The following is a 13,436-nucleotide window of genomic DNA, read 5'->3' as shown; positions in this document are numbered from 1 at the left end:
GTGCCACTGGCTAATCAATTTGTTCTTGGCCTCAGTTTGGTAGTGGCCATTCATTCTGGTAGACAGCTGTGCAGTAATTGCAGTCGATTTGTTATATGACGTGGCTGCTGTCGCAGATGACACTGCCTCTGATGGGGTATGATAAAACCTGTGACAAGAGTGGAGTGGGAAGTGCTGAGTGGTCAGATTGGGCAGGTCATGCACCTATGTCTTCCAAAGCAATATAATCCCTTTGGCAAGGGTCTCTTTACCTTGCACAAGATAATTTGATCCCAGATGTTAGCGACTTTTTTCTCAGCTACCACCGCAATTATTGATCCATTATAAAGGAAACTACCAGTTATGAGAACTCCATAATCAGAAGATATATCATTCTAAGTTTTATCTTCTTTTATGTTAATGTATCTACTCTTGGAAAAAAAATTGATGAAAGGAAGGGAAAATACCAAAACACAATGAAAGAATTTTTTTCTGCTTTTTAATAACTGTTATTGCAACAGGGATGTCATATTGCAAAAGGACTTCTTAATTTGTGGCTGGTGGTATGGGTCTGAAGACAGGAGGACACGTCAAGAAAGTTTAAACTACCCATGAATGTAGAACTGTTTAAAAAGTGTGTATCTGGTATAATCAAGATATAAATGTCACTTCAAACTATTGTTTACTATTATGTGCATAAAATAGATATAAATTTTTATGGCTGAGTTAGCACAGTTGCTTACACTTTTCTCATACTTAGTAGTAAAATATTTGCGGACAACAGCACAATATTGTAACTAAAATTAATGTATGTTACTTTTTTAGGTGATCTCACACGTGAAGAGGAACTTCTTGGATGGTTGTTGCACCAAAAAAGGCATCATGAAATTCCTGAAATCACAGATGAAATGTTGGAAATTCTTATTGAGAAAAGGCCATATCTTGCAGTTCTGTTTTGTAGGTATCTCAATGATACACATTTGTTTAGCTGGTGTTTTTATAATTTTACACATTAACAAAATTAGACATGCATCTGTAGTAAGTCAGAAAACATAAGCTGGAGTTGAGCCTCTTGCAAGTATGCTTCTCTGTTTTATAGATGACAAAGATGACAAGCAGGATATCAGAATCCTCAATGAACTGGAGAATATTGATGATGATCTTGACAGAGAAGGAATTGTGATTGTGCGTATTGACAATGATGCTGAAGCAAAGGAATATGGCATTGATCACTTGCCAACTCTTGTGTACTTTGAAGACAAAATACCTGCGCTGTATGAAGGTAAAATTTTGTGAATTTAAAATGATATATAATGAACAAGTTGATGCATAAATCTTTCGTGTTACCTGTTGAAGTTAATTAAATTATAGTACAGAGTAATAATAAAATAAAACATTGTAAAAAACCATTATAGATAATTGAGCAAATTGAACATAAGATAACTTAGACAGGCATTTCTTCATATGAAATGCAAATTCTCTTTCTCATGATATGTCAATGGCAACAGCTATTTAATAAACTTTCAACTACTGATCATCTAAGTGATGATGCAGTTTTGGGATATCTTCCACATGGGTCATTTTCAATAGAAGTAAAATCTTAACGGCTGAAAATGAAGCAGCAGATCCTTCATAATCATTCAGCAACCTTGGATGAATTCCTGCTGGTGATGAACCATTAAAAATAAGCATTTTGTGAGAATATGGTATTCCAGTTTACCAGTTTCAATAAAACATTTGGAACACAAAAATATTCTGCACGTCAAGTTGACACATGGTATCCATTGTTGTGTTCCTCATATCAACACAACAAAAACAATATGTACACTGTAAGGAAAAGGTAAATTGCTGCTAACTTAAGGATGACACATTAAATTGCATACAGGCTCAATGAAGACACTTTCACAATAGCTTTCAGCCACAGTCCATATACATTCATTCATACAAGCAAACACACCTCACGCATACGTGACTGCCATCTCCAGTAGCTTGGACCAGAATGCTTCTGACATGTTTTGTTCCAAACACAGTGTTCAAAATCCCCCCTCCAGTGTCTATACAACCCCTCTTCCGCAGACGTAATGAAGGTGGGTACCACCTCCACTACTTGTTGCATTGTGTTCCTGAAGCCCAGAAAATAGCTACACCAGCTTCCTCACTTCATTCTGAAGTCCATTGATGGCTGGTAACCACCACATCCTCTCGCTTAGAAAAAAGAACTTCTTCCTTCCAGATGTTGGTTCTGCATTCCCCTCACTCCACCCTAAACGAAGAGGTGCTGCGCTGCTGCAACTAGCATCCCTTCTGTCCTCATCCAAGGTGCACAACAACCCAAAAACAATGACTGCCATTATCTTCCCTTCCCCTCAAAGCTGCTACCCCTGGTTAGCACTCACATAAAAAAAAAATTAACAGAACCCTTACTTTAACAAAAGAACTTATTGCTTTCTTCTTATGATATTACACCCTAACACCTTGCAAATAATCCCCAAAACAATTACCAACAAGCTCAACAAAAATACCTCTTGTCTCTTCCTTGACTTCAATACATATGACATCTTCCAATCAGGTCCATCCACGTTCTCATGCCCACTTCTCTGCTCCTCCTTCTTTGCACCTTTTCATGTCTGTTCTTAATATTCTTAGGATTGACTCCATAGCACCTTGAAACAGTCGCAAGCATTCAGTATGCACTGTTGTTAACCACATTGGCAACTGTAGCCTAACATTGTCTGGTGATGTAGGCTCAGTCACATGGTAAGGTCTTTGCTACCTTGACAAATTTATTAGTCTTACCCTCTGATGTGTAAGAGCTGGATGACATTACCTACTGCCCTAGTCTATAATGTGATAAGCTTCCCATGCATTTCACAGATTCCTCTTGTTTCTCCAATGCCTTCTTGCCTGCCTTCTGTACCTGTTTCCGTATTGTTGTCACTGTTCTCATGAAATCACAGACCGACTGTTCTTGCCCCTTCTTCCCTTAATTATATCAAATAGCAATGACACTTTTATTCCACATGCTATCTTGTGCAGAGAGAATCTAGTGTATTGTAAACCTTTGAATTGTACATCGACATGGCAAATGAGAGATTTGTTTCCCAGTCACAGTGTTGTGAGTTCACATAGTACCCAAATGTCCTTCCAATCATGTAAGGCACCCATTGCATCTTCCTGTTTGACTGTGTGTGGAGTGAACTGATTCCCTGTTGTTTCTTCACATGTAAAAATCTTTATCAAGTCTCATATAAAATTTGTCCCTTGATCTGTAATTATCATCTTTGGCACGCCAAAATTAAGAAACCAAATGTTGACTATTGCTTGTATGACTGTAACTGCTTGATGGTTTGCTATAGCAATCATCTCCACATACTTAGAAAATTGATTTATTATTTCCAAAAATTGATTTAATATTGTCAACACAGAACAGTTACCTAGTGGAGTCTAGTTAAATATGCCTCAATCATTTTGAACAGTTTCGATGCAGTCTTTGTAATGGTATTCATTTATGGTTCAAATCCGCTCTCTGCACAGAATTCCTCTTACTTATCCACATCTCCCTTCCATCAGTATCAATCAAACAACCTTCTGTTTGTTGCACCCTCCATAACCAGACGACACACAATCATGTGCCTCTCTCAGGACTTGTTCCTCGACTTAGATGGCAACTCTATCTATGGCCCTAACCTATTTACCGTACACAACAGACCATCTCACATACCAGACTGCAGTTGCATCTTGTATACTTTGCATTCACTGTCAGTGTTCTGTGCTGTTGCCAATCAGCAAGGCCATGACCTGGTACATGTATTATTATTATCTTTGCGCTCAAAGTATCTGCAATTCTGTGTTTCCTCCTTGGCTTGTGCACCACTTTGTAGTCGAACTCACTGTGCATTAATGCCCATTTTGTTGGTCTGCTAGACTTGCCTTTTAACACCATGGTCAGTCACTACTTTAATTTTCTACTCGTAAAGGTAATCCAAAAAATATATGACTTAGTATAGGAGGTTAAGCATTTCTTTCTCTGTGATCAAATAGTTTTTTCTGGCTCTTTGTCTCGATGCATAAGTCACAGGATGCTCCTCGGTGTTGATCTCTTGACTCGGAACACACACCAAAGCATAGTTATATGCAGCACAAGATAGTATAAAGTCCTTTTGAAAATCCAGATAATTAAATCTCAACATGACATTAAAACTTTCTTCAACTATTTGAATGTGCTCTGACATTCCTTTGTCTATCCAATATTTGCAACTTTCTTCAACAGCTGTGTGAGCAGTCACACTTCATCAGCAATTCCCCTCACAAACCTCCTACATGGTTCTAGATTCCCAAAAACAATTGTAGCTCTTTTCTCGACTTCAGAACTGGGAAATCTTGTACTGCCTGTACCAGTCTTAGATCCATTGTCATCCCATCCTTGCTGATCGCATGCCCCAGGTAACCTAATTCCTCTGAAGAAAAATGACACTTTTCCTTACGTAACATTAGGTATGCCTCTTAAATATTTCTCTCAGCTGTTGCCTATGTTCCTCCATGTCTTATGAGAATAAAGTTATACTGTCGAGGTAGATCAGACACTGGCAAGGCTTCAGTACCCTCAGTACCGCATCCAACAATCTCTGAAACACTGCAGGAACCTTCTTCAACCTGAAAGGCTGCCCCAAGATATCAATGCTCTCTATGGTGTTGAGTATTCACTGTCTTGCTGTTCAGAAAGTGGTAATCACAGCAGAATATGTTCTTCTTAGAACTGTAGACATAGACATGACAACACTCCTTGCCCCCCCCCCCCTTTCTCATGGACTATTGCTCTCTTCTGTTATGTCATCAGCCAACTGACACTTGATAAATTCCTCCATAATTGGTTGTAACTACCTATGTATTCCATATGGTTTCCAGTACATTGGTGATAATTTTGTGCTGAGTAATGGGCATTGCTGGCAGTGAACTTCAAGGAAAAAGCAAGTCTTCATACTCCAACAATACTCCTACATCATTGACAGCCCATGGGTGCTCTTGGTTAACACTAGGGCTGTTGATGTTTTTAAAATTATCAGGAATCCAATGTATTGATGATTTAAAAAATATCATTATTGGCTCTCGAAGTATAAAAAAAAAAGTATTGAAATATCGGTGGAAAAAATACTGACGTACCTGCCAATAAAAATATCGGCTGCACATTGTAAGTATACTGCCAGTTTTTTAGCTGTATATGTAAGTATTGATTTATTATTAAATGCTCTGTACATCAACAAGCTAGCAACCAGCCTATCCTCTTTAGAGCAAAATTGAAAGGAAACTGATGCGCATACATGCTTGGCAATAACCATTTTGCTAACAATACTAACTGCGTGTAAGCAGCACAACAAAAGATATCTGATGGGTCCACCATTTGGTTTCGTCACATATTGGATTTGTCTGGAATACTTCACGTCGACTTCCCTGTCTTTTCATTTCTGCTAACTCAAGTGACATAGCAGTTGTAGTGTAGAAACTCTGTGGTGAAGCTGAATGTTGCAGTTTCTGTTGGTAACGCTGAGTGCTGATTTCATCAGCATTTCCCCTCACAAGACCAGTCTTGTCATTCAGATTTTTGCATCATTTTCAGCAACTGTTTTTGACGAGTGCCAGTGTGAAGAAGTAGCACACTAGTTGCAGAATTGTTTTTTAACACAACTGCTGTTTTATTTATTCACATCTGAAATCTTGTCATTCCATTGACACCACCATAATCCCTCCCCCCCCCCCCCCCCCCTCTCCCCCACTCAGAAAGAGAAATTGGACATGATGAAAGTTGAAAAATTAAGTAAGATTCCTTCGCACAATAAAATTATCTACTACTACAATTTCGAAAGAACAACTTCAAACATTTACTGAAAATTGTGAAAAAAGTGTAATATAAAGTAAACATATCGGCACATGATATTGCCATTTTGATATTGATATATCAGGGGGAAAATATTGCCAATATATATCAATATCTTTCGGTGGAAATATCAATATATTGATATTTTATCAACAGCCCCATCTGTGCATGAATCCTTCTCCAGAAAGTCCACTTTTGACACCAATTATAGCCAACCCTAGGGCTTCGATGTTGGCTATGATTTTAGGATGGAGGCTGCAGAGGGCTGATGCAGGGTAGCAGGTTGGTGAAGGCCCAGAGAGATGCAGATGTCAAAATTAGTGTTTATTTTCCACTCATAAATTAATGCTGCTATGATGGGGGGATGCAACCATGCCCCCATTCCACATGAAGAAAGCTGGTCGGTCCACAAGGTGACAGCCACTGTCCAGCGAGCTGGCTGCAACATGCGTGCCCCACTCTTCTGATGTCTGTGCTAAGTTCTGGCATGTGACCCCATTACATGAGTCGCACCACAAAAACCTGACTCAGTGGCATACAGAGATGATTGAGGGATTTTGTGATAGCTAACTCTGTGGTGGATGAGAGTATCCCAGTGGTTTTCGGAGTGCATGCAGTGGCAGAAGGTGCCTGCCATGCATGGGATGCAAACACTGCCCCTTGGGGCAGTGTGTTGCTGGAGTGGACCTGGAATGCCTGTAGCACTGTGGAAAGTCTGCTAGGATGACAAAGTGCAGGACTGCAGTGGAGACTCACTCATGGCTACTGCTGGTGGCTTGATGTGATCCCCTCTTCTGATGTAGCCTCCATGTCTTGGTAGACTGCTAGGCTGCAGGCGAAACTGGTACAAAAATGATAGCAGCGTGTGTATTATGTCAATGTGCTGTTTCCAATTGCATACTCTGCGACACCACTGAGATCCACTAGTGGAGAAATCCCATTTCCTGTACTGCAAGAACTGCACATTATTGTTGTGCTGACAGGTTTCACCAAGTGAATCTAACCCATTTTGCTGTAATTCAACAGATGAGTGGCTATAACCAAAATGACAACACCACACACTTGCCAACTAACAGTGGCTGCTTCACTACTCTACATATTTTCACAGATTTGCCCATAAAGTGGTTGTGGCACTATGATAGTAGACTGGAATCCAATTATGTGTTCAACTTCATTTGTATAAAAATGAAAACAATTGATTTTTGACAAAATAATTTAATTGGATGGATAAAAAACCTACTCACCAAGTGGCAGCAGAACACACATATATAAGAGGGTCATAATTAGTCAAGCTTTTGGACCCAGTGGCTCTTTCAGGCAGAAGCTAAACATTGCACTTTCTGGTGGTAACACCTTCCTCTTCACCCGTTCTGCTTGAAGAAGGAGCTACTGGCTCCGAAAGCTTGACTAATTACAACCCTCTTTTAAGTTGTTTTCTGCCATCACTTGGCGAGTAGATTTTTTATCTATTCAACTAAACAACTTTTCGATTTCAGGTTCATTGCTTTTCACTGTAATTTACATTTACATTATGTAAAATTAAATTTCTGGAATTTTTCGATGTACGAGTACTCCTGACCAGAAATAACAGTAATGTAAAAGTTTTTCCAAAGAAGTTCTATTCTCGTCTGTTGTCTCATTATGGTTAAGGATCACTGATGCAGTTTTCAATTGATCAATATTTTCATTACTCATTTATAATCAATTCCTTAAGCTTTTAACTGTGGATATCATGTTTGCTTTTTTTTTAATCTGCAGCAGATTATGTTCTTGTTTGTTTATGTTAAAATGTATTTTTATTTTTATGAACACAGGAGATCTCTTGAATGAAGAAGAGGTTTTGGCCTGGCTAATTGAGCAAAAGAATACAGCCACAATTGAGGAAGTTACTGATGAAATATTGACTGATCTCATTGAAGAGCACGAATATGTCGTAGTTTACTTTAGTAAGTATTTTTTACCACTGACAATTTAGGTATTTGTAGAAGTTATGTTTTAAAAATGTGATCCCTTTTGTGTTTGCAAGTGCATTTTTATATTGTAATTTTTAAGTAATCTTTGCTTTCAGTTTTAAGAAAACTTTCAGCCATCATGCATAAAATGTGATATATTAGTTGAAGTATTGAGAAGTTCTGGGAATAATTCAATATGTTTATGTCCGTGCCATGAAAATATATTTCAAGATCATAGTCATATATATAAAAGATGTTTCAGATTTGTGTCTATGGCACAAAATATCGTGTATTGATGCATTGAACTGTTATTGGATTTGCTTATAAGTTATTCGTACAAGTACAGAGGGGGAAACAAGTGACTTCATGCTACCATTTTACATCCACCCATTGCATCATATTTTCTCTTTCGATTTTATCCTCCATTAGACCCTAGTTCACTGATTTGTCTTCCCTCTCTTCTCAGAATGTTTTTGTTCTTCCATTTGGCAATTCTCATCTTTGTTAACCACAAGCTGTTCAACGTTCTTCTTGTAGCATGACAGATACCGTATTTCAGTCAAATTAGAGACAAACCGAAAGTGTTAATGACAGCTTTAAATTGGAAGGTGAAGAAGTGGGGAGATAGATGCATGAGTGAAAAGATGCAAAAATGAAAACTAAATTATTATTAGTGACTGGATTACCATCATCGGATAAGGGTAGGACATAATGACAACTGAAATGCTTAGTGATAAGAATTGAACCACTTGGTTATGGAAAGAGAAATGAGAGAAGGATTGGCTAGTTGCACTTGCCCCCTTCTGGAATATGAAACACACATTTTTTTTAGTAATGGCAGAAGTCTCATGCATTTATAGAATTGTCTGTGGTTATGATTAATTGCAGGCGAAGACTATTCTGCCATCATCGTGCTGAGCATCAGTAGGAAGATTGTGGACTTGACAATCGCTACACTCTTTTCGATTGTTTGTTTGTAATGCTTTTTGGAATAAATTATACTATTTCCTATATTTCACAGTGGTTTGGGCACCATTCTACAATGATGATGGACATGAACCCTTGCGAAACAGTGCCAAAATTGTGTATCTTAACTTTTTTCTGTCATTCCTGGTACTGCATCATATTGCCCCCATAAAAGATACGTACAACATCCAGCATAAGAAACCAGTCACTTGTTCCCTGGACACTTGTCATCTTGCTCACCAGCACAACATAAACATGGCTTTAATATATGGCTAACAACCATCATTAATTCCCAGAAGGACACTCCCTCCCCCCTCCCCTCCTCCCCTAACCCCCTTCCGTAACTTAATCAGCGCAGTCATATACTTTTTGTCCATGTGCAGCCTAGACCTGTGCCAGCTTGCTCAAGAGTACATAGGATTTTTTAACAGATTGCATTACTCGAAAATAAAATGTACAACTTTCTGCATTAGAAATGTAAAACAAAACTGCATGAAATTTTTGTCAAATTTGGAAAAGAATCATTCCCAAGAGTCAACATCTTCTTAAATCAGACAGAGTGGCAAGATCACTCTACATGCATGGCTATAATTACAAAATTCAACAGTACATTTGCAGGACTGTTCAGCAGCTTCTCAAACCGGAGAACGAGGACTAGTATAATTCAGTCCCAGGCTTCGATTACACCACAAATTTTAGTTTGGTTTTAGTAAGTTTACCATTTGCATGTAGACAAATGCTTTGTGTGGATTCCATCAACTACAGAGAATGTATTTTTCAACACACATTTGTTAATCTTCAATTACCTCAATCAAATTGAGTAAAAGACATGAAAATAATGTAATCCCTCAATATGCTCAAAGATTAGTTTCTGTGTACATATGATGACCGATTGCAAGCCTGAAATTTGTTTGAACATTTAAGTTGCCAGGAAAATCTCTGTAAACAGAATTATGCTCAGAGTGCTAAAGAAGTACCCTAACAAGCTTTGTGAGGAGGGAGGGAGGGATCGAATTCCTCACATCAAAAAAGAAAATTGGCTATAATGAGAAACATACACAATTTCTTCATTTGTTTTAATGAAAGAACTCGTTCAAACATCTTCAGTCAAAAACTGGTAGCAAATATCCAAAATATCCCCCTCTAGTTCATATACTTGCAAGACTTATTCCGACCTTTCAGACACCACTGGACTGTAGTTAGACATTTTTACTTCTTGGAGGAATGCATACACTGTGAAACTGGTCCTACTCTACATAGCCATCTGTTATCACAGCTATCATGCAGTGCATTTTTAACAAGATGACTACAATATGCTGCACAATGCATAAGAGGTGCTGAAGACATAGCCCTCACTCCTGTGTGGTCAGTTCTGTGTGAGCAGTTACTTATAACAGGCTACAACATCCACCTAATGGGGCACCTATGAAAAGTGATTGAAGTATGACAGACCATAAGGTGTTGGATTCCATGCCTCCTTACAGAATGTGGGGATTGAAGGCTTGCCTGCTCCCTAAATCATGATCTGTGGTTATCTGTGGCAGATCTATGACAGAGGAACTGTTGATGCAGACACAAGTGTTTTGGACCATGTTGTTCAGCACACATTGTTGAACACAGCGCTCCTCAGCAAATGACCCCAACATATTCCCATGTTGACCTGATGACATGGTCAGCTACAATTGCAGCGGATACAGGACCATCGAGATTGACCTGTGGATCAGTGAAAATATGTTACCTGGCCAGGTCAGTGGTTGTGCATAAATAGGCCATCATCCAGGTGAAAGGCTATTTGAAACATGTACCACACCACAGTCAAAGGCCAGTGGGGACAGTATTATGCTGTGACAAACATTCACCCAGTCTTCCATATGGTTTGTCATTGTAATAAAAGACACCGTGGCAGCTATGGACCACTTGAACATTATTGCTGACCACCTGTACGCATTGTGCTTTATGTCTTCACTGGCCGTGAACTTTATTACGGACTGCCTGTGTTCTTTCATGTTTGATGTCTTCCCAACAGCAATGGCATCTAGTTTAAACTGTCACTGTCACAAGGCCAGGCTACAGTGGTTTTAGGATCATGATATTGAACTCACATTGATATCTTGGCCACTTAATTTAAATGTGATGGAGCTTGTCTGGCACACTATCAGGTGCCAGTTCTGCTCCCGCAAACCATCAGTCTGTAATTTATGGGTTTTGTGTGATCTGTGCATAGACATGTGGTGCCACATACCTCCAGGAACCTACCAAGGATTTGCCAAATCAGTGCCATGCAGAATTGCTGTTGTATTGTCTTCTGAAGGTGACCAACATGGTATTAAGGAGGTGTTCATAATGTGTTGGCTCGTCTTTGTATTTAACAGTACATCTTCACATAGATTACTGTTTCCAGGGCCTTACATAAAGATCACAAAATTAATATCCTGATGTGGTTAAAGTGGGCATTTAATAGATAAGTCACTAAGAATGTGAAACATGCAGTGTATATTTACCTCTACACAAGTGAAACAGTCAAAGCATACAATTCTAACCTGTGGAAAGCTGTCAAATGTAAACATATTTCCATTGCTATCAGTGATACAGTGAGTGAACTGGCAGATTGACTTGTAAATTTCTGAAGTACCCTGTAGATGATATGGAAGCTTGCAAGCTTATTTTCTGCTTTTCCATTTCCAGTGTTTTTAACTAATGGCACTTTATGAGCGGACATTTCTTTTATGTCTGTCAGGATCATTGCAGTTTCCCTGATAGTCAACTATTTCAAATTTTTAGCCTTACTGCTATGTGAATGAAAATAAGCTTCTTGAATATTCTGTGTATGTTTATTTCTTAACTTATTGATATTTCCTTGTACACCCTGGGTTTATTTATGTGAGTACACTATCCCAAAGCAATAAATTAAATATTGAGTGGATGACTGTCACTCATACGGGATACATTGACTTTCATGTATCTTCTGTAAAATTTAGTTCATGGAGTATGACAACTATTCAAGGTCACTGAGCCACTTATAATCTTGTGCCTCCATGTATAAATTTTTGAGCTGTGCATGGTTATTCATTTCTACATTCAAAACTGGTGAACAGTGCCAATAATCTTTCTGAACATCACCATTTTTGAAGATAAAAGTGAAAGCTATGGATTAGTAGAGAACGTATAATACATCATACACATTAGTAAAAATAAAACTTCAGGAATTCCATTTTCTGTTGAAAAAACTTAAAGTATATTTTCGCGTGTAATTTAAAAAAGAGATGTCATCTAATTGCAAGAATAGAACCAATATATCTATAGATGTGATTGGGAACAGGAAGTGCAAGTGATGCAGAGCAGAGTGAATGTATTGACAAAGGAACAATTGGAAAATGTAAACATAGAAATAAGAGAGAATAAAAAATCAGCAGTTGGTGTAAAATGAAAGACTGAAAAGAAATAAAAAATAGAAAATCAAGTAGGCTAAAGTAGCACAAGTCTCTCAGTAACAACATAAATAGAGAAGTGCAGAAAGTAAAAGGAGCAGTTTTGGGAAAATTAATGTACAGTAGGTGAACACGATTGAAGAGCTAAAGTTCACAAGATACGCATAAATTTACTCAAAATGCTTAAGCTCAGGAACAATATAAAGAAATATTTTCTTTATATTTCAATTAGATTTTTATCACATTCTCTTAGTGGATGTACATTTTCAATCCACTAGATTTAAACACTGTCAAGTGAAATTTCATTTGTTGTTTTTAATTTTATATTACCATCATGATGACACTGCAGAAGAAGTACAAAATCTATTTAGTTTTTGTAGTTACTAACAAGTGTATTGTCAAGTGTTTATGCTGAACTAAGCTTCATGGTAAGTGTGTGTACACTAGTGTATAGGCCTACACAATGTTCACTGCACTCGGCCGCAGAAGTATTTCACAATGGTTACAAATAAAGCAAGTTTCCCTACCATTATATAAAGGCAGGTCACTTACTGTTTAGAGTTAGTCTGCCTGTGAATGAAATGTAGATCATATCTACAATCTGTGACATGTCTAACTTCCAGATTGTTTGAAATATTATTGTTTTTATAACTGTGAATAGTGACATGAATTTAAACTCCCATAGTCTGTGAGGTTAGATCTGTTGTGAGGTTTCCAAGTAGACATAATGTATCTCCAATTGAAATTCATTGTCATATTTTTCTAGTATTTGACAACACAGGATGAGACAGATTGCTACTTACCGTAAAGAAGGCATGTTAAGTTGTAGACAGGCGCAATTAAAAGATGCTTAATAAAGCTTTCGGCCACAGCCTTCATCAGTAAGAGACACACACCATTCATACATACAAGAAAGCACACCTCATGTGCACATGACTGCCAACTCTAGCATCTCAGGCTGGAATTCTGTTTGATGTGGTTTGATTGATTTATAGTATTTGGTTTGAATGCCATGAAGAAACAAATAGTGATGTAAGTGCAGGCTGTTTTCTGAAGTTGTTTAATGTCAAAGAAAAAGTGTAGTGTATGGCCATCCCTTACTAATGATGATCTCATACAGAAACGGAACTACTACTTTACTGTGCTAGAATTTAGTATCAATTTGCTGCAGACATCCTGATGCTGGAAAACTGAGAAAAGCAAAACAGCTTGTGTGGGGTACTTATTGTAGTAGGTGTT

At 38.0% G+C, this 13,436-nt stretch overlaps 1 protein-coding gene across 2 annotated transcripts in view; it reads left to right on the top strand.

The window, feature by feature from the left end:
• Nucleotides 1–13,436, top strand: part of LOC126267267 (uncharacterized) — a 459,263-nt gene that overhangs the window by 207,828 nt on the left and 237,999 nt on the right. For both annotated transcript variants that reach the window (XM_049972334.1, XM_049972333.1), the window contains exons 12-14: nucleotides 805–936; nucleotides 1,079–1,261; nucleotides 7,666–7,797. In XM_049972334.1, the coding sequence (XP_049828291.1) occupies nucleotides 805–936; nucleotides 1,079–1,261; nucleotides 7,666–7,797 (447 nt within the window). The remainder of the gene's footprint in view (nucleotides 1–804; nucleotides 937–1,078; nucleotides 1,262–7,665; nucleotides 7,798–13,436) is intronic.

The sequence above is a fragment of the Schistocerca gregaria genome, chromosome 4 (assembly GCF_023897955.1).
Source record: "Schistocerca gregaria isolate iqSchGreg1 chromosome 4, iqSchGreg1.2, whole genome shotgun sequence".
Lineage (NCBI taxonomy): Eukaryota > Metazoa > Arthropoda > Insecta > Orthoptera > Acrididae > Schistocerca > Schistocerca gregaria.
Note: the sequence above shows the minus strand (reverse complement) of the source record. Positions and strands in the feature narration are given on the sequence as shown.